Here is a 21,686-nt window from a genome sequence, read left to right on the forward strand (position 1 = left end):
ACAAAAAAATTACAACAAACCAACTCCTAACTCGAAAAATTAAAATTAAAAAAAAAATTAAAAATATAAAAAAAAATTAAAAAAATTAAAAATAAAATAAAAAAAAAAAAAAAAGTTTAATTTTTTGGAAAAAAAAAAAAAAAATGAGTAATCACAACTTTTTGATAATAATATTGTCTATTGCAACACATAATACACAACACACCACAATACACAATACAAATAAATAAAATATATTTTTCCACTCTTTTTTTTTATATAATTAATTTTTTATAAAAGATAATTTTAATTTTTAAATTTTAAAAATTTAAAAACAAGCACACTGTGTATATTTTATATCATACCCCAAACAATAACTTTATAGAATGGCAGATGATGAAGCATTGGTAGGTTATATATAATATATATATATATTTATATATATCTATTACTATACTATAATAGAATTAAATTAATTTTATAGCACATGTGATAGATAACTAACATTTTTTTTAATAAATAATAATGTAGCCATTTACCTATGTAGACGATAATGTTGTTGATGGGCTAGAATGTCCAATTTGTTATAATCCGATATTAGACCCTGTTGAGCATAGCTCTAAAAACAATAGTTGTAATTCATCATTTTGTAAAGCATGTGTTGGAAATTTAAAAACCTGTCCTATTTGTCGTTTGGAAGTATCCAACTGGACAAGAATACCATACACCCCATCAACATTACGTTTTATATTTAGACCCTTATCAGAATTAAAAGTAACATGTAATGTTTGTAAAGAACAAACCACTAGAAAAGATATTAAAAACCATGTGGAATCCTGTAAAATTAGTATGTATTATTTTGCAATATAAATTTAGATTAAAAAAACAATATTTTAACCATATTTTTAAATTTTAGAACTACCTGAAGGTTTATATCCAGAAAGCCTAAATGAAAATAATAATAATAGACAACCACAGCAAAATATAATTTCAAACTTTTTTGGTGGAATCTCTGATAAATTAAAATTCAATAATAACAATAACAATAACAATAGCAATAATAAAAATCAACAACAGCAACAACAGCAACAACAACAACAACAACAACAGCCCCAAGATCAACAACAGGCTCAACTTCAAGCTCAGCAACAATCTCTACAAGCACAACAATATGCACAACAACAAATAATGAACTCTCAATCCCAATTGATTCAACAACAAACCCAACAACAAGTTGATTTGGCTCAGCAACAAATACAACAAATGCAACAACAAACCCAACTAAGAACTCAACAGATGCAACAACAAACCCAACAACAAATTAATTTACAACAAATTCAAAATGCCCAAAAACAAATTTTATTATCACAACAACCAAGCTATGTATATCCAATACCAACACCAACAGCAAATGAAAGTTATAAAAATACAGTCATACCACCAATAAATAATCCATCAATAAATAATAATAACATGACTATAAACGCCTATGATAAAAATATTGGTAAACCTAATGTTCCTTCTTTTTCAAGTATTCAGCAACAAATGCCTTATATTCAGCCATATTATAAACCAATTCCATATTATCAATCACCTTATCCTCCACCAACTCCAGCTCCATTACCACCTTTACCACCACCACAAACACCTGCTCCTCCACCTCCAACATTTTATCCCCATTATTATTATACAAATACAAACCAAGCTACCAATAACAACTATTATCCATCCACACCAATTCCAACCCCATCATCAATATTAATGAATAGTTTACAGCAATCAGCCTCGCCTGCTTCAACTCCTCCAAGCAATACATTTAATGGCAATAGTAGTATCAACAATAGTTTTTATACAAACCCAGCTCAATCTAGACAGTCTCTTGTAATCCAATCATCAATCTCAGACCCACATTTAGCAAATACATCTGCCTCATTAATTGATCAAGAGTTGGAAAATGATCAATTTTACCCACCAATACTTCAATTTTCATCCAATATTTTATCTAGTTCGCACAATTTAACCGACGTAAACTTCAACGACCAAACATTAAAAAATATTACATTTTTATCAACAAACATATCAAACTCGCGTTACCAGCATGCAAAATTTGATAACTGTCTCTTTCAAGAATGTAATATTAATAGCTCATCATTTATCGAATCAACTTTCATTAATTGCATATTTATAAATTGTAATATTAATAGTTGCGACTTTTCAAAATCACATCAAGAAAATTGCTACCATGTCAGTGGTGATATTTCAGATTGTAACTTTTTCCAATCCAGTGGTAGTAACATAAAATATGTTCGTATCAATATGCGTAACAATAACTTTGCTCATAGTTCCCCACGTGCCGTATTCTGTAAATGCACTTTAAACACTATAAACTTCCAAAATTCAGATTTCTCAAAAACTAGATTCAAAATCTCTCAAGTAGCATTTACAAACTTTGCAAGTGTCCACTTTGACCTACTTTTAGATCATATTTTTGATTACCAATCAGAAAAAAAGTCATGTAAATTTTATTAATAACAAATATTTAAAAAATAGATTTAATAAAAAAAAAAAAAACAATAATAAAACAAAATATGTGTATTCAATCTAAATAATATCTATTTAGAAATTAATTTAAAAAATAAACAATAAACCTAGTGTATGCATATTTGCAAAACAACCAAAACAACATCTCTTATAAAAAAAAACCTATAACCTATATTCCTAAATAAAATAAACTGTGTGCGCTTTTTTTTTTTTTTTTAATATATTATTATTATAATTAAAAAGTTTATTCTCTTTCTTCGCTTCTTAATCTGGCGTTTGGAGCAGTGACTTTAATGTTGAGTTCAGCAGCTCTTTCAACGATGGCTTTTCTTGATTTGGCTGAAACACCGTGGAAGATGACAGCAGCGTATCTACGGTTTTGCATTAAGAGGACTTCTAATTCTTGAACATTTCTGATGACAAAACGTTTGAAACCATCTGGGCAAACATCTCTGGTAGCTTTGGCTGAACCAAAACCAATTGATGGCATGGCACGTGAACCTGAGAATCTTCTTCTGACTCTGTTATCAATACCCTATTATTTTTTTAATGTCCAATTAGTCATCTGTGTACATTTATAAATAATCATCCCCCCATCCTGTATATCCTGCATCATTATTATAAAATACTTACTCTTGGTTTTCTCCATGAGGAACCAACTCTTTTGAATAAGTCAGATTGGAAACGGTTAAATTTGGTGGTCTTCTTTTTGACGATTTTAGTTCTGAGAATTGGTGATGGCATTTTCTATATAAGATAATCAATTAATTTATGTTCTTTGTGTGTATATATATGTATCCCACTTATGTGTGGGTGTGGTGTATGTGTGTGTTATAAACATTGTGAATTGATGGATAAATGATAGATTGTTAAAGATAAATGTGGATTGATGAAAGATAAATGATAAAAGTGAAACAATAGGCAATATATAACGAGATAGAGATAATCTGTATACATACTGTGTTGAGTCTAAATCACTAAAACGATTAATTCTACTGAAGCCTTTTTTTGCGCAGTTTTTTTTTTTTTCAATTTTTTTAAAATTTTTTTAATTTTTTTTTTTTAATTTTTTTTTAATTTTTTTTTTTTAAATTTTTGTTAATGCAAACAAAATTTTTTTATATGAGCGTTACGATTTTATCCATATTAAAAAAAAAAAAAAAAAAAAAAAAAAAATTAAAAATAAACTACAATGAAATAAAATAATAAACAATATATATATATATATTTTAAAAATAAAGTAACATTTATGATGGATCAATAAAATAACACACACAAAAATTAAAAAATTTTTTAAAAATTTTTTTTTAAAAAAAATATTTGTATATATCTTTTTTTTTTTTTTTATGATAATTTTAAATTAAGATTTAATAAATTGATAATATTAATTTAAATGATGAATACACTCTGTTTAAAGTTATTTTTTTAAAATTTTTTTTTTATTCTTTTTTTTTTATTCTTTTTTTTTTATATTTTTATTTATAAATTAATTACTTTTTGCAGCTAAAGGAGTATAGTTGAGTCTGTATTAAATAATGGGAATAAAGTGTTAGTAAAGTGAATATTAAATAATAGAATGATTGATAAAATAAAGTCTTACAATTTTTCGATTAAATCTACATGGGTTAAAAGCATACGTCTGCAACAATATCTCTTTAAACATAAAGCATCTAAAGCATCACTATTAATAATAAAAAAAAAAAAACAATATAATTAATATTTGAATTGATAAATTTTTATTTTTGATTTGTTGTTTTATTATTGGTTGATAATTTCGATTGGTTTGAGATATTTCGTTTTGATTATTATTACTATTTTTATTATACAAAAAAAAAAATAAAAAAATAAAATAATAAAAATAATAAAATGATTGTAATAATGGTGGTGATAATGATGATAATGATTTGATCTTGAAATATTTATTAATTATAATCCTGTATTGATTCTTACCCTTCAGTATATTCAATTTGTAAAAGACTTAAATATGCATCCCACTTATTACCAATAACCTTTAAAAATAATAAAAAAGGTTAGTATCATAACTTTTTTATAATCAAACCATCACTAAAATTAAATATTTACTTTTCCACAAGTAAAACAACGAACTGGAATAATCATTTTATTATATATATATTTTGTATTGTTTGAGAAAAAAAAAACTTTGAATAATAAAGTTGTTGTTATTTATTGGTTGTAATTCGATTACTTTAAATTAATAATTTAGGAATCGATTTAAAAATTGATTTATTCTTTAATAAAAATGAATAAAAAATAAAGATATAAAAAAAATAATAATTTGTATGAATTTTATTTAAATAAAAAAAAAAATGAAATAAAATTTTTTTTTTTTTTTAAAAAATATAAATTTTTTCGTTTCTTTTTTTTTTTTTTTTTTTTATTTTTAATTTTTTAATTTTTTTTTTTAAAAATATTTATTAATTTACTTAAATTAGGATCCTAATTTGTAAATTTTTTTACAATTGATAAAGATGGCCTATTTATATATTTTTTATAATTATCATTTGATTAATCAATATTATGTTAAAATAATAAATCAATAAATAAAACAACACAAATAAAAAAAATTAAAAGTTTGTTTATATTTTTTGCAGTTATTTTATAAATATCAAATATCAAATATCAAATATCAAAAATCCAATATAAAATTTATAATATTATAAATACAATTTAGCTAAAGCTATGTCTATAAATAAAATAATTACGGGATATCAATGATGGTGATGACGACATCACCAATCGATTTCTAAAAGTTTTTTTTAAATTCATTGGTAGGTTTATTGGATAATATAAACCCATTCTATTTATTTCTATTAAAATTTTTAACCATTTTTTAAAATTTTTTTATTTAATCAAATGATCTATTTAGATATTTTTTAATTCTTAGCAGAACAAGGTGTCACTACACATTAAAAAAAAAATAGCTGGGAGTAACAAAAAAAAAAAAAAGAAATCCCCAATTATTTTTTTAATTACCAATCAATACCCCAAAATATCTTTTTTATTTATTTTTTTTAAAAAAAAAAAAACCATCACCTTTCAAACATAGGAATTGGAATCACCTACGCAGACATCATCACACAAAAAACTTTGTTTTTTTTTTTTTTTACAAAAGATATTTTAAAAAAATCTGACACTTCCATCATCACATTTATATTTTTATATTTTTTATTAATTTTTTTTGTATCCGCAAAATAATAAAAATAATAATAAAAAAAAAAAAATCATCATTCAATACAGTTTTTATTTTATAAATTATATATTTATATATATATTTATTATATATATTTATTATATATAATTTATATATATAAATGGGGTTTTTAGATTTTTATAAAACAGTATGGAGGTTTAGTTCAATTAAAGTAAAGGTTGCAATTTTCGAAGCCGTTGTAGTTACTATATCATCAGTGGTGGCCTTAATACCATGGGAAAAAACTGGTGTCGAGTGGGACGATGTTACCTTAATTTTTACACCAATTTTATGTTTAATGGTTTCAAATAATGTTTCATCATTCACCAACATTCACATTACCATCACAATGTTACTGGGAACTTTAATTGGAAGTTTATATTGTTATATTATTGAGTTGATTACCAAAGACATCATATGGATAACATTTATAACTACGTTCATCATGTTTTATGTTGTTGCTGCTCTCTCAAATATACCAAATAGAAGATGGATGACTGGGTTGTTTCTAAAGAAAATGTTCTTGGATATTTTTATCAATCTTTATTTTACCAGATTAAGTTTTCTCGAAATTGGTATAATGGAAAATATCTATTGTGTTTTGTTTATTCTTGGCGCTTTGCTTATTGGCTCTGTTTTGTTCCCAATGCTAGCATCTCGTTTAATCTTTGGCAAGGTAATAAAGACCATGAGATCAACAAGAGTATATTTCCTTTTGCTTGGTAATCACCTCGAAGAGAATTTATACAGGTTAGGCAATGACAATGGTAACTCAAAGTTTGAAATCGGTGGTAACACAAAAGTCAATAGAAAGCAAACATCTTTTCAAACATTCGGCCAAATTGAGAACCAGCTTATTAAAGAACAACAATCAAAGCAAGATGAATCCTTTTCTAAACCAGTGCTCAATATTAGTGTTCAAAGATCTTTATCAGTCCAAGATGCACCAATCGGGGTTACACCATTACTAAACTCACAAAATAGAGAGCCACAAACATTCCATGAAGAAAAGCTAAAATTACCATTATCGAGATCCAGAGCCAATGACCGTAGTTCAGTAAGTGTAGACATTGGAAACCATAGAACTAAATCCAAAAAAAATGAAGTAAATAATTCTAGTGCAGTTCCACCCCGTAAGAAATCAATTTTATCGACCCCAAGTTTCAACAAAAAAGTTAAAATCATCAAAACCCTTGGATTGGAAAAAACTGATGAAGAAATGCAAATTTTAGAAGTCGAATTGTCCACAAGAATTAACACCATGACCTGTTTGTATGTAGAATCCAAGAATGAAAGATGGAACGATGAATTAAACGAAAACTATGATGAATTGATTTCAAAGTTTGAAATGACTTTAAAGCAATTAATCTCAATTAAGAATTCAATCAAAAGTGGCTTTTCTCAAATTTCAAGTGATGAATTAATCGCTCCATTGGTGCCATTTATCGAGTGCTTGGTTGAAGAAGTATATTTACAAATGGGTATTATGGCCGATATTTTAAATTATAATAGTGAGGATTTAAAAGATGGAGCAGCTTTTAAATTGCTTTCCAAGTCATTCGACGAGACCCAAGAACTAATCGATAGAGTCAAGGGAGCTTTTAAGAATGTGGTAGATGCCTATCAACATGGAGAACACCCATTATTAAGCTATGACGAGGTTACCAAGGTTCATTTCTTTGTTCATGGTATTTTATCTTTTGCATTACAACAACGAGAATTTGCAGATATCTTAATTAAAGTTAAAAAGCTACAACGTTCGCACTCTGTTAGATGGGAATTAATCAGATATGGCCTTTTGTATGTAATTTCAGGTTTCCCACTCATGCTCGTTAAAAGACTCAAGTTCTTAAAAAGAAAGTTTTTCGGCTCATCATCACCAAGTTCAGATACTAAAAGTGAAAGTAAAGAAAATAACTTTGTAGCTTTATTTAAATGGATATATTTCCATTTCTTTAAAAATGGTAAATGGAGATTCCCATTACAGGTTTCATTTGGTTTGATATCAACAATTATACCATTTTATTATTTTGATGGTAGAACCGATCCATCAGGAACATTCGTTACATATGGTGTATGGACTGTCACTACAATTCTATTCGTTATGGGTCCAAGTTTGGGTGCTTCTATATCCAAAGGTTATGAAGAAAGTAAAGGTACTATAGCTGGAGCGATTGTTGGGTTCTTGGCATCTTTATTGTGCAGTGTCATACCAACACCCTATAAAGAAATTGTAATTTCAGTACTTATTTTTGCATTTACTTTTATCATCTCATTCCCTCATCAACACTTACCAAATGCTCAGGCAGCTGAAATTTGTGAACTAACTTTCCTACTACTTTTACTGGGCCAAAATTTAACACAAAAATTCGAATACATGTATGTTGTATTAAGAGCCCTTCACATTTTTATGGGTGTAGTTTGGAATGCAATTGTCTGCATGGTAGTTTTCCCATACTTTTCCTACAAGGCCACTAGAATCAAGATGTTCCAAATCACAAACTTAATGTCAGATTCATTCATTAATATTCTCATCAGTGGTTTAAGAATGAGTGAATCCATCAACGGTCAGGATTTACAAACATTTAGCAGTCATGGTGATGAACAATCAATAGGCAAAAGACAAGATGCAATTAAAAAGATTTTAATGGAACACAAAGATGACTTGATTATAAAAAACAATGCAGACAACATCAACAACATTATTAGACTACAGGATATTGGATCCATAGAATCAATTAGATACATGAGAGATAAAAAGAAAGAACAAATTTACGAATCATTAAAAGAAATTAGAATTGGTATCGATCAAATTAGAGAATCGTTGGTAGATGTCAAGTCTGAAATGTATTTTGTATCTCCATCAAAAACTGCATTTTATTATTCAATTGCCGAAAATTTAGACGAATGCTCCATCACCCTCTTTGCCTTGGAAAACTCATTCGATCCAATTTTTAGTGACCTCTTAATTCTATCAATGTTTGACTTGGTAAAGCCATTAAATGATTTATTCCAACAATTGATTAAATCAAAATCAGATATCAAATTAATGATGGCTGGTAAATTCAATGGTGACCTATCACAACATTGTGGATTAGTTAAAGAGAAATGGGATGCTTTTCAACACCAATTTAAATCCATTCGTGCATTCCTCTTAAATGAAAAGATGTTTCACATCCTTCATCCAGAACAAATACAATTTGGCTCAGGTATTCATTCAATTGAAATGTTCATCCATACATTCATCAAATTATTGGAGGATTTACGTTCAATTAAAAATGAAACCAGTTATTTAAAACAATTTTTAAGATTAAAATGAATTATTTAAATTTTAAAAATACATTTAAATATTTACTATATATTTAGAAAAAGAAAAAAAAAAAAAAAAAAAAAGAAAAAAAAAAATAAATAAATTGTATTGTGCCGTTCTTTTCTCCCCCTCCCTAATTAATCCGTTGATATATTTTGTTAATTCTTATATTACCTTTCTTTTATTTTATATTATTCTTAACAATTTCAAAAATATAAGATTTGTTTAAAATATCTTTTTTTTTTTTTTTTTTTTTTTTTTTTTTTAAAATTATATTATTATATATATTTTATAAAACATATCATTTATTTATTTATTTTTATTTATTTTATTTTATTTTTATTTAGATTAATTTTTTATTGTTATCATCTTTATATTTTCTCCAAAATACAAAACCAAAGATAAAGATAGCTTGGACAAATAAGAAATAAGTCCAGAAACCAAAGGTACCGCTGTGTTTTTGAATGGTTGAGGTGATTTGATCGGCGTTGTTACTGAGAATTGATGAGATTTTTTGGATATCTCTAGAGTTTGATTCAACCATACCTTTGAAAGAGTTTACATTTTGGTTTAATCTTTCAATATTTTTGGTGACTTCGTTATCTTGATTATTGAATCTGTTGTTAAGGGAGGCTTTAAGATCTTGCATATTTGCTTTGAATTCATAGAAATCTTTAACAAATTGAGATTGTTGAGTTTTAATTGATTCAAGATCTTTGTTTTGGGCAGAGCTTTTTAATAATGAAATCATAGCTTGGCTAATATCGTTAACTTGATCTCTTAAACCATCAAAACTCTTTTTGTATTCTGGGTCATCTAAAACAACATGTAATTGAAGAATGGCATCACTTAAACCATCAATCTTTTTACCTAAAAATGCAACTTGTTCCTTTTCTGATAAGTTTTTAATTTCTTCTTGGATACTATTGTGTTGTTGTTGTTGTTGTTGGTTTTGTTGTTGTTGTTGTTGATTTTGGTTTTGGATTAGGTTTTCGGTTTGTTGTCTAGTATATTCATTTAAAGTATTAATAAATTCTTGTTGTGAATTATATTCTTGGTTTTGTTGTTGATTTTGTTGTTGATTTTGTTGTTGTTGTTGTTGTTGTTGTTGATTTTCTTGTTGTTGTTGATTTTGTTGTTGTTGATTTTGTTGTTGTTGTTGTCTTTCTCTATCTTGTTGCTCTTGTCTTTCTCTTTCTTGCTTTTCTCTTTCAAATTGAGCATTGTTATAGTTCATTGTATTTTTATTGAAGCCATTTGAATCTAAACTGAAAGTGGTGAATGAATAGACATCGTGGTTATCAGTTAAACCACCAGTGGCAGCAGAAACACCAAATGTATAACGAATTGGGATATCAAGACGAACATTATCAACACAGTTTTCAAATTGATCATTACCATTGGCATCGATTTGAACGCTTAACATACCTTGGTAATACTTGATTCTAGCTTTGGCATTTGTTCTATCGTTTCTATATCTAGCTGAACAACTACCTAATTTCATATTGCTACCATCTTTAGCTGTTTCATAAAATTTAGTACCATCATTATAAAATACTGAAACTAATGGATGATTACCCTAAAATTTTAAAAAAAAAATAATAAAATAACAAAATAAAAAATTTAGTGTCATTATTTAAATTATTATTATTATTTTTGAATATATTTAATTTTAATGTTATACATACATCACCATCGTTATCAAAAGTATCGAAAACAACAGATAAACCTTTCCATAAATTTTTAGAACCATAGATTGATGTATCTTGATTGTTACCTTCTCTTCTGTCGATATACCAGAAAGCTAAACCATCAGCACCAATTCTTCCATTACCATGAATACGGAATTCTAAAACAACTTCCCACCATGGACTTTCTAATGGTTCAGTATTCCAAATTGAACCATAAACACTCTTTTGATCTGGTGTTAAACGAATGAAATCGTCATTTACAAAAGCTGAACCTTCAAGATCCCAATATAAAATACCAGTACCTGATTGAAGGAATGGTGCTCTAAATGAGTGTCTTTCTTCTCTTCTGAAACTTGGTGAGTTGGATCCACCATATGTTGGATATGACTCAACTCTTATAATAAATATAACAATTGCAAAAATTGCTAATAATAACAATTTATTCATTTTATATTAATATTTAAATATAAATAGTTTTTTTTAAAAAATTATTATTATTATATTATTTTTAAAAAAAAAAAAAAAAATTTTAAAAAAAATTTTCCACCATCAAAAAAATTAAAAAAAAAAATTAAAAAATAAAAAAAAAAAAAAAAAAAAAAAAAACCCTTTGGTCAAATTAGTCAAAATATGTAATTCACCGTTGACCAAGTTTAATCTATTTATTTACTCCTTTATTAATTTTTCATAAATATCAATTGATCCTATATATTTACAAAATTTAAAAAAATTAAAAAAGAACAAAAAAAAAAAATAATAATATCTTTAATGTATTATTATAATAAATTAAAAATGAAAAAAAAAGATAAATATCGGTCTTAAAAAAATATAGTTTTTATAAAAATAAAAGAATAACTTATTACCACACACACACTCAATTAGTATTTATTTTTAAATTTTTGATATTTTTTAAAAAAACATAAATCAAATTTGTGTTCCACAAGAGGATTTTTATAAAATTATTTAAATACAGATAAAGTTTAAACTTTGTTTTTTTTTGATATTTCTATTTTATAATAATTTTTTAAATATATTCACTATTTATAAATATAGTAATTATATAATTAAATTATGATAATGCAAAACTAAAATAAAAAAATAAAAAAAAAAAATAAAAATTTTAATAAAAATAAAATAAAAAAAATTTAAAAAAATTTAAAAAACGAAAAAAAAATTATTATTTGTTAATAATTCACACACACAAATCTCCGATAAACAATATTATTATTTTTAATAATAACTTTTTTACATGTACATTTTAAATAAATAAAAAACAGCAATATATTTTTATAGATAATAATTTTTGAAGGAGAAAAAAAAATGAATAAAAGACCATTTAATAATAAACAAGAGAAAAAAGTAAATAAAACAGTAACAGCTGGGTCACCAATAGATAGGTTTTTAAAGAAATCAAAACATACAAATAAAACACTTCATAATAGTAATAATCATAATTATAATAATAATAATACTCATAATAATAATAGTCATAATGATAATCATTTTAAAAAACAAAAAACAAATGATAATCATGAAATATCGAATAGAAAGAAAAGAAGAGAATTTGAAAAGAAAGAATTAATTACTTTAGAAACACTCAGTAAAGATGATAAAGAATTGTATTGGAGAAAACAAAATTTAAAGATTTTAGAAGAGAACAAACAATTATTAACAGGCAAAGATAGTAAATTTAATAATGAGTTATTGAAAAAAGTTAAAAAGCAAAATTTAACCGATACTCAATTAATAGATTTATCAGAAAAAGTAAATATGGTAGTAGAGCAAGCCAAATGCTATCGTGATCGTACAGTTATACTCAGAAGAATGGATGAAATTAAATACGATAGGCAATTAATACCTTATGGCAAGATTGAGTTCAGGATATTTGGTTCATCATCGGTAGATTTAGCATTAAGCAAAAGTGATATCGACATGGTAATGATTGTAGAGAAAAATTTAAAGAACAATGAAATGCGTCAATGGGTTTACAAAATGGCACAGGTACTTAGATTCTATGGTATGGAAAGAGTGCAACCAATTCCATTTGCAAAGGTCCCAATTATAAAATTTTACGATCCAAAAACTCAATTCGATTGCGATATCACATTGACTAAAGACTCTGGAAACACACAGGTTGTAAGAGAATTTTGTAATCACTCCCCATCCCTTTTACCATCATTAGTTATATTTTTAAAACATTGGGCTTCAAAACATGGTATAAACGACGCATCATTAGGAACATTATCTTCATACTCAATTACCAATATGATCATACATATACTTCAATTAAAAAGCCGTTTATTACCATATAATCAATTAAAAGAATCAGATCAATCATCTTTAGAAATAGCGGAAACAAAATCGAAAAAGAGTGAACTTGCAGAAATTTTAATTTTCTTTTTTCAATATTATGGTTACATTTTCAATTATAGATACTCAATGATAAATATTGCAGAGGATACAAAAGATCCAATAAACAATAAAAAACCAATCGAGAATGATAAAAATAATAGTGACAGATTTTCAATAAATATAGGTTTAAATAATAGTAGTGGCAGCAGCAGTGGTAGTGATGACAGTGATGATGAAGGTCAAAAAGGCCCATGCAAACTTTCATATAACGATATGAAAGATTTATTTTATATAAAAGACTGTGTAGAAGGTCATAATGTAACAAGATGTATACAAAGAGATAAATTATTAATTATAATCAAAGAATTTCAAAGAGCTTATATAAATTTAATCTCTGGTAAATTACCATAAGAATTTAAATTTAAATAAAACAGAAAAAAAAAAAAAAAAAAGTAAAATGATCATATAATATATTGTATCATTTTATTTTTTTCACATCACGAAACGACCGAAATTTCTTTACTTTTTTTTATTTTATTTTTTAATTTTTTTTTTTTTAATTTTTTTTTTTTTAATTTTTTTTTTTAAAATTTTTTCAAATTCATTATATTTTTTTTTTAAACAAACCAAATCTTTTTTTTTTTCATTTTAATTAATTTAACACACACTTAACTTTAAAAAGAAAGAAAAAAATGATAAGAGGTGTTTCAAATTTAAGAAAAAATAAGCAATTATTTGCTTCATTAAATGTAATATAATATTTGTTTTAATAAAAATAATTTTGATGAATACACACTGTTTTACACAATAATTTAAAAACTAAACATAAACATAAATTAATGATCATAATTATAACACATAAAAAATTATATAACTAATAACTGATAACTAATAAAAAATAAATAATAATAAATAATTATTAAATATTAATAATGATAAATCATATTTATAATAGTATTATTAATAAAGATAATTAACTAATATTATTATTTATTTTTTTTTAGAGAAATGTTTTATTAAATAATAAATTTACATCAACTACCACAGAAAAATCATTCAATATTTTAGATGGTACAGTTGATAAAAATTCAGTTGAATTCAAAACCAATTTAAGTAGTATGATGGAAACAGTTAAAGAATTAAATCAACATCTCGAAAAGATTAAATTAGGTGGTGGTGAAAAATTAAATCAAAAGAATAAACAAAGAGGAAAAATGTTAGCACGTGAACGTATTGATGCACTTATTGATACTGGATCACCATTTTTAGAGTTTTCACAATTAGCAGGTTTTGATATGTATGGTAAAGATGAAGTTCCAGCCGGTGGTATTATTACTGGTATCGGTAAAATTCATGGTCAAGAATGTGTTATTGTTGCTAATGATAGTACAGTCAAAGGTGGTACTTATTTCCCAATCACTGTTAAAAAACATTTAAGAGCTCAAGAGATTGCATTAGAAAATAATTTACCATGTATTTATTTAGTTGATAGTGGTGGTGCCAATTTACCACGTCAAGCTGATGTTTTCCCAGATCGTGATCATTTCGGCCGTATTTTCTATAATCAAGCCAATATGTCATCAAAGAGAATTCCACAAATTGCTGTTGTTATGGGTTCTTGCACTGCTGGTGGTGCTTACGTACCAGCTATGGCTGATGAATCTGTTATCGTTAAAGGTACTGGTACAATCTTTTTAGGTGGTCCACCACTTGTCAAAGCTGCTACTGGTGAAGTTGTCTCTGCCGAAGATTTAGGTGGTGCCGATCTCCATTGTAGAACATCCGGTGTAACTGATCATTATGCTCGTGATGATGCTGAAGCCCTTGCTATCACTCGTCGTATCGTTTCAAATCTTAACAGAAAGAAACAACCATCCGTTACAATTACTCCAGTTGAAGAACCACTTTATCCATCTCACGAACTTAGCGGTATTGTTCCATCAGATTTAAAGAAAAATTTCGATATGCGTAAGGTTATTGCCCGTGTTGTTGATGGTAGTCGTTTCGATGAGTTCAAAGAACTCTATGGTACCACTTTAATTTGTGGTTTTGCCCGTGTTCACGGTATGCCAGTTGGTATTGTCGCCAATAACGGTATTCTTTTCAGCGAAAGTGCTCTTAAAGGTGCTCATTTCATCGAATTATGCAACCAAAGAGGCATTCCATTATTATTCCTTCAAAATATCACTGGTTTTATGGTTGGTAAAGCTTATGAAAGCAAAGGTATCGCTAAAGATGGTGCTAAATTAGTTATGGCTGTTGCTACCGCCAGAGTTCCAAAGATCACTGTTGTTGTTGGTGGTAGTTTTGGTGCTGGTAATTATGGTATGTGTGGTCGTTCATACTCACCACGTTTCATGTATATGTGGCCAAATGCCAAAATCTCTGTTATGGGTGGTGAACAAGCTGCCTCAGTTTTAGCTCAAATCCAAAAAGATAATATGGCTAAAGAAGGTAAACAATGGCCAGCCGAAGAAGAGGCTGCATTCAAAAAACCAATCTCTGATAAATACGAAAAAGAAGGTTCAATCTATTACAGTTCAGCTCGTTGTTGGGATGATGGTGTCATCGAGCCACAAGATACCCGTAGTGTTATTGCTTTAAGTTTAAGTGCTTGTTTAAATCAACCAATCAATCCACCAGAAAATGGCTTTGGTGTATTTAGAATGTAAAAAAATAAAATATATTAAATATAAAAACTAAATCTTTTTTTTTTTTTTTTTTTTTTTTAATAAAAATCTTGGTTCCAATCAAAATTTTTTTGATCAAATTAATTAAAAATAAATACTACAAATGTTTTTTATGGTTAAATTTTTTTTTTTTTTATTATTTTTATAATTTTTAATTATTATTTCTTTAAAATTAAAATTATTTAATTTTAAAAGAAATAATATTATCTGTAGGGGAGGGGATTTTTAAAATATATTTTTAAATATATAATAACATTATTAAATTAATATTAAAATAATTTTTATAAAATATTGTACATTTAAAAAAAAAAAAGAAATGATTATTTTTCGTTTAATATATATAAAAATTGAAAATTCGGAAATGTTGATTTAAATCGGACATGTTGTATATTTGTTTGTTTGTTTGTTTGTTTGTTTTTTTTTTTTAGAAACTGGTAATCATACGAACACCACCAAAGTCACCAATACTATGTGGAACAGTTTGATCTTTTGGACAAGAGATGAACATAAAGTTCTTTGGAATTTGCATGGATTGAGAAATTTTTTGAACAGTTTCTGGAGTGAATGAAGCATTTACCCTAATTAAATCTAATCTGATCTTTGGATAACACTTATCTAAAAATTCCATAGTGCTAGAGAATGAGTCAGAGGACTCTTCAATGTCGCAACAGTGGACTACTTTTACCCAATTGGTAGATTCGTTATCTCTAATATAGAGGATAGCTTTATTTAAATAAGCTGGATCATCTTTTGAGGCAAAGAAAATAATTGGTTGGGAATTGATTTTTTTAATAGAGTCACCTAACCAAGCTGAAACACGGTCTCTACCGGCACCAGATAAAATAATTTGAGTAAAGAAGAGGAACATCTTGAGGATACGGGCACGAATAAACATTAACATAATGATGAAAATAGTGACAAGGAAGTAAATACCGAAATAGTAAACAATTTGAGCTTCTCTAATAATGTTAGCAGCCAAACCCATAATAACAGAGCAAAGTGCAATTAATACACCTATCCATGGAGATTTAATTTCTCTTCTGAGAGATGAACGTTTGTATTTTAATAACATGTTACCAATAGCAAATAATGACATTACACCAAGGAAAGCTACAGTATAGACACCACTTAAAACATCGGTATTACCATCGACAATTAAAAACAATGATGAACAAATACCAAAGAATAAAATAATAATCCAATGAGTAGTCTTTCTGAATGGATTGGTTTGGATGAGGAATTGTGGAAGAACACGATCTAAAGCCATACGACGAACTAAACCAATGACACCAACGTATGAAGTAAGTACTGAACCAGCTAATACTAGTACAGCATCAATACCGACCCACATTTTGAACCATTCGCCAAAAGCAACACCAGCAACTTTTGCTAAAATACCACCGGATGTATCTGAGGCAATAACACAAACTCTTTCAAAGCATAAATTTAAGAAACCAATTAAAGGATTGAAAATACTGACAATAATCCACATATTTCTAAGAGTTTTTGGGAATACACCTGGCTCTTGTTGTTCGATGAAATTTGATGAGGTTTCAAAACCAGTAACACCAAGCATAGCAGCGCCAAAACCAAAATAGATTTCTTTAGCAAAGTTTTTATCTTGATAGAATGGAACAACGGTTTGATTGTTTACTGTTGGGCAATCGCCGTCTGGGTTATACCAATTTTCTCTTAAGATTGGGAATGTAGTTTCGTGCTTCATAAAGAAGAGAATGAAACCTCCGACAACGAAAATTGTGAGAGTAACAATGTGGATTGCAAAAATAACAAAAGCTACAACGGCAGATTCACTGATACCAATAAGATTTAAAACTGCAAAAATACCTAAAAGAATAATAGTTGCTGCTTTAACATTACATCCTTCCCATAAAACTTGTAAATATGACATTGCTGATTCTGCTGATACTACTGCTGTTGCCATATATGAAATCATAGTAAGTGCAGCGGCAACAGCTGCAACTTGTTTGGTTGTAGTATTTAAAAGTACATTGTAAGCACCACCGTTCAATGGTAATGCGCTACCAACTTCACCATAAACCTTTCTAAATAAATAAAGTACAATAATAACAATACTTAATGATACTGGTGCATATTTTCCTGCTGCTGCTGTGCATAATGATGATGTATAAAAAATTGAACTGGTAATCTATATTTTTTATTAATTTCGAATTTGATTAATTTAAGTTTTTGAGATTTTATAAAATAAATAAATTTAATTAATTTTTTGATAAATTTTTTTTTTTTTTTTTTTTTTAAGGAATAAAAATATTTACATCATTACCACAAATAGCAGTTGCAAATAATTGACCCATCTTATGTTCATCTGAACCATCTAAAACTTCAATTTTATCGACTTGTGAGCCTGATAAATCCATTTTTGCTTCTGTACCAACTAAAACATCTTCGCTTTCGCCAATATCTGAATGATTTCTGTGTGTGAGTACATTATCCATTGGATAGGATGATCCGCTGCCTGCATTAATATTTAAAGTTGAAACGCTGCCGCTACCTGGATACATAAAACTATATGGATCTTTATCACCACTAATAAGTGGTTCTGTCTCTTTGTCTCTACCCATTTTATATATTTATATTATTATTATTATTCTATATTATTACTATTTATGAATTTTAAAAAAAAAAAAGTATAACTTAATTTTTTTATAGAAAAAAAAAGAACAATAAATGTATTTTATTAATAAAACACACACGCTCAAAATTAAAAATAAAAATAAAAAATTATTTTAATTTAAAATAATTTGTTTATTTATATATATGTGGGGAACTGTGGTATCTTTTTTTTTGTTTTTTTTTGTTTTTTTTTAAAAATTATAAGATTTAATTTTTCAAAAAAAAAGAAAATAAATTAACAAAAAAAGGTTTTTTTTAAACACTGAAACAAAAACAAATAATGGTTATTATTAGTGGGGTGATTGCTATTAAGTTTCTACAATTGCAACTATCGTTGGATGGCAGTATTAATAGTGTATATTTTGTTTTGTTTTTTTTGTTTTTCTAAAAAATAAAAAAAAAATAAAAAAAAAAAAGCAATAACGACACAAAAAAATTTTAAATTTTAAAAAATAAAATTAAAAATTTTTTTTAAAAAAAAAATAAAAATAAAAAATTTTTTTTTAAAAAACGAAAATTGAGAGTAATTGTTACCAGGGTTCTGCAGATACTTTTTTTTTAATGGTAAAATTCTCCCCTCCGGCCCAAAAAAAAAAACTTAAAAAAAAACCCAAAAAAAAACCCCCAAAAAAAAATTGGTTCGGGTGATGTTTGAAATTTTAATTTAATTATTTTTATTTCTATTATTTTTTTAATCCAATTTAAAAATAATTAAAATATTTTTCTTTTATTTTTTAAAATCCATCGGGAAATAAAAAAAAAATTTTTTTTTTTCAAAAATTTTTTTTTTTTTTTTTTTTTTTTTTTTTTTTTTTTTTTTTTACTTTCCTAAATTTTGAAGTTTATTTTCTTTTTAATTTCTGATGAAGTTAAATAACAAAAGAGATTTAAATTAATTTAAATTTACCAGGTATAAAATTTAATAATTAACAAAGTTTAATATAAATGAAAAGTAAAATAAATCATTATGATTGATTTTTTTTTTTTTTAAATATCGGATTTTATTTACAGGGGAAAAAAAAGAAAAAAATTATTTACATATTAAAACTATTGTTTGTTATTATTATTATTATTATTATTATTATTATTATTATTATTATTATTATTATTATTATTATTATTATTATTATTATTATTATTGTTTTGTTGATTTAAAATTAATTGATTTTGTTCAATTGAATTTAAAAAAATTGTTAATTGGCTATTTACTTGGGTTTTTTGATCTTTTGCACACAATAAATCTTTAACAGTTACAATGCTTTTTTCAGGTTTTAATGAAAGAGAAGCCTCTCTTCTTAAGAGTTTAGCAAAATAAAGACCACATGCATTACAAAGACTTTGTATACCGGCGGGTCCTTTTCTCCATTCAGGTGATGATGTGGTACCACAACTGGTGCATTGTTTAAGTTCTCCACTAATTTTTCTTTTTTTATTTGCTATATTATCTATTTGTTTTTTCTTTGAATCATCACAGTTGGAGCTATTGTTATTACAAATAGTATTGTTGTTGCTTTGGGAGTTTGTACTTTCTAAAGAGGATCTAAGTTGGTTTTCTCTATTTTTAGCTTTTGATTTTCTAAACCTTCTTGGACGTGTTAATACTGGTACTCTTCCCTCATCATTGTTTCCAAATACTCTTGATTTGGGTTCGTTTTCAATAATTGTTTTAATTGATATATCAATGAGTTCAACTTTTTCATTTAGTTCTTTTAATATATCTTTTACCTTTTCTAAACCATTAACAAAATCACCACTCACCATTGATTCTTTTGATTGTTTCGAAATTGCTGAACCCAAATCCCTTAGTTCAATAAAGCTTTCTAAAATATTTCCTGATTTTATTAATGGGGTCGAGTTGCTACTATTGTTTGTGGTTGTTGTAGTTGTAGTTGTAGTATTTTTATTTTCATTTAATGATTGCTTATTATTTTCGATACAGTGATCAATTTGATGATGATGATCATTGTTTTCATTAAGTTTAATTGATTGGTTTAGGATTAAGGTATCATTTTGACATGGGTGTAATTGAAAGGGGTGGTGGATTTGGTTGTGAGTTGGAACAAGTTGATTTGTTAAAAGTGGTGTGGTATTGCTTGATGATGGGTTTGAAAGTGAAAATGGTGGGTTTGCATTATTTAAAAATGGTGATGATGGGTAGGAGCCAAAGTGTGGGAGGAGATGTGGTGTTAATGGAACATATGGAATGGGTGAGCTATTTGGTGAACCATTAGTTGTGCTTTGGGGTGATGAGGGATGGATGTTATTTAATAAATTTATATTATTTTCATCAATTGAATTTGATCTTTTATTTTTAATTGTTGTTGATGTTAATAATGGGGAGTAGTTATTTTTTATTGGTAGGAAATAATTGTTATTATTTACACTATTTAAATTTGGACTACTTAATAATCCACTATTATTATTATTATTCATATTATTATTTATAAAATTTTTATTATTATTACTAAAATTATTTTTATATGAATTATTATTATTATTACTATTATTATTATTTAATTTAAAATTATTATTATAAAAAAAATCTTGGTTGGATAATATCATTTGTTGATTTGATATGTTATTATTTCTATCCATTTTATAATTTGATGTTTATATTTTTTAAAAAACAAACTAAAAAAAAAAGAAACAAAAAAAAAAAAAAATTATTTAAATAATATTTGAAATAATAAAAAAATAAATAATTTAAATAAAAAAATAAATTTTGCTTATTTAAATATTTTATATAATAATAATAATAATAATGATAATAAAAATAATAATAGAAATAATATAGATTAAATTGAACAAACAAACACTCACACATTTACCTAATATTATTGTTAATGCTCTATTAATAGTGATAAATCCCCCCCCCCCTACGTATATATTATCTTTATTTTAATCAAAAAAGATAATAAATTACTATTATGAGGTAGTGGTTGCCAAGTATTAAACATTGATTATATAAATTATAATAAAAAAATGGACACCTCCCTATAATTATTTTTCTATTATTTTAATGTTTTTTTTTCGATTTTATAAATAATCATATGTTTTTAAACAGCATAAAAAGACAATCCTGTGGGTGTCTGGTGTTAAATAATTTTATTTGTTTGTTTATTGGTTATTTGAATGAATGAAGAATTTGGATAGTTATAGTTTTTTTATTATTAAAAAGGAGAAATCAAATAATAAAAATTTGTATTTAATATAGAGTCATGATGATAGCAATAAATTATAAATTATTGTGTTGTGAAGGT

The 21,686-nt window shown here is 26.0% G+C and overlaps 7 protein-coding genes across 7 annotated transcripts; 4 read left to right on the top strand and 3 right to left on the bottom strand.

Annotated features, from left to right (window-relative positions):
* Positions 1-365: 365 nt before the first annotated feature.
* On the top strand, positions 366-2,508 carry DICPUDRAFT_79921 (uncharacterized protein; the record flags this gene model as incomplete). Its single annotated transcript, XM_003289105.1, has 3 exons — positions 366-386; positions 511-826; positions 896-2,508. The coding sequence occupies 3 exons, from the start codon at positions 366-368 to the stop codon at positions 2,506-2,508; spliced, it is 1,950 nt and encodes a 649-aa protein (XP_003289153.1).
* A 229-nt stretch (positions 2,509-2,737) lies between these two features.
* On the bottom strand, positions 2,738-4,638 carry DICPUDRAFT_48405 (uncharacterized protein; the record flags this gene model as incomplete). The annotated part of the gene is made up of 6 exons (XM_003289113.1): positions 2,738-3,055; positions 3,154-3,267; positions 3,437-3,467; positions 4,121-4,201; positions 4,471-4,529; positions 4,603-4,638. 6 exons carry the CDS (start codon positions 4,636-4,638, stop codon positions 2,765-2,767), a joined length of 612 nt encoding a protein of 203 aa, XP_003289161.1. The 3' UTR covers positions 2,738-2,764.
* A 1,214-nt stretch (positions 4,639-5,852) lies between these two features.
* DICPUDRAFT_35206 (uncharacterized protein) lies at positions 5,853-9,050 on the top strand (the record flags this gene model as incomplete). Its single annotated transcript, XM_003289106.1, has 2 exons — positions 5,853-6,533; positions 6,579-9,050. 2 exons carry the CDS (start codon positions 5,853-5,855, stop codon positions 9,048-9,050), a joined length of 3,153 nt encoding a protein of 1,050 aa, XP_003289154.1.
* A 334-nt stretch (positions 9,051-9,384) lies between these two features.
* DICPUDRAFT_153487 (uncharacterized protein) lies at positions 9,385-11,179 on the bottom strand (the record flags this gene model as incomplete). The annotated part of the gene is made up of 2 exons (XM_003289114.1): positions 9,385-10,620; positions 10,730-11,179. 2 exons carry the CDS (start codon positions 11,177-11,179, stop codon positions 9,385-9,387), a joined length of 1,686 nt encoding a protein of 561 aa, XP_003289162.1.
* An 873-nt stretch (positions 11,180-12,052) lies between these two features.
* DICPUDRAFT_35212 (uncharacterized protein) lies at positions 12,053-13,495 on the top strand (the record flags this gene model as incomplete). The annotated part of the gene is made up of 2 exons (XM_003289107.1): positions 12,053-13,268; positions 13,332-13,495. 2 exons carry the CDS (start codon positions 12,053-12,055, stop codon positions 13,493-13,495), a joined length of 1,380 nt encoding a protein of 459 aa, XP_003289155.1.
* Positions 13,496-13,751: 256 nt separating this feature from the next.
* Positions 13,752-15,785, top strand: DICPUDRAFT_55908 (uncharacterized protein). Its single transcript, XM_003289108.1, has 2 exons — positions 13,752-13,833; positions 14,089-15,785. Exons 1-2 carry the CDS (start codon positions 13,777-13,779, stop codon positions 15,754-15,756), a joined length of 1,725 nt encoding a protein of 574 aa, XP_003289156.1. The 5' UTR covers positions 13,752-13,776; the 3' UTR covers positions 15,757-15,785.
* A 413-nt stretch (positions 15,786-16,198) lies between these two features.
* On the bottom strand, positions 16,199-19,863 carry DICPUDRAFT_55909 (uncharacterized protein; the record flags this gene model as incomplete). Its single annotated transcript, XM_003289115.1, has 3 exons — positions 19,475-19,863; positions 18,069-18,318; positions 16,199-17,941 (listed from the first exon to the last, which is right to left on the bottom strand). Exons 2-3 carry the CDS (start codon positions 18,312-18,314, stop codon positions 16,199-16,201), a joined length of 1,989 nt encoding a protein of 662 aa, XP_003289163.1. The 5' UTR covers positions 18,315-18,318; positions 19,475-19,863.
* Between the last annotated feature and the right edge of the window lie 1,823 nt (positions 19,864-21,686).

This window comes from Dictyostelium purpureum (assembly GCF_000190715.1).
Source record: "Dictyostelium purpureum unplaced genomic scaffold DICPUscaffold_162, whole genome shotgun sequence".
NCBI classification, from domain to species: Eukaryota; Evosea; class Eumycetozoa; order Dictyosteliales; family Dictyosteliaceae; genus Dictyostelium; species Dictyostelium purpureum.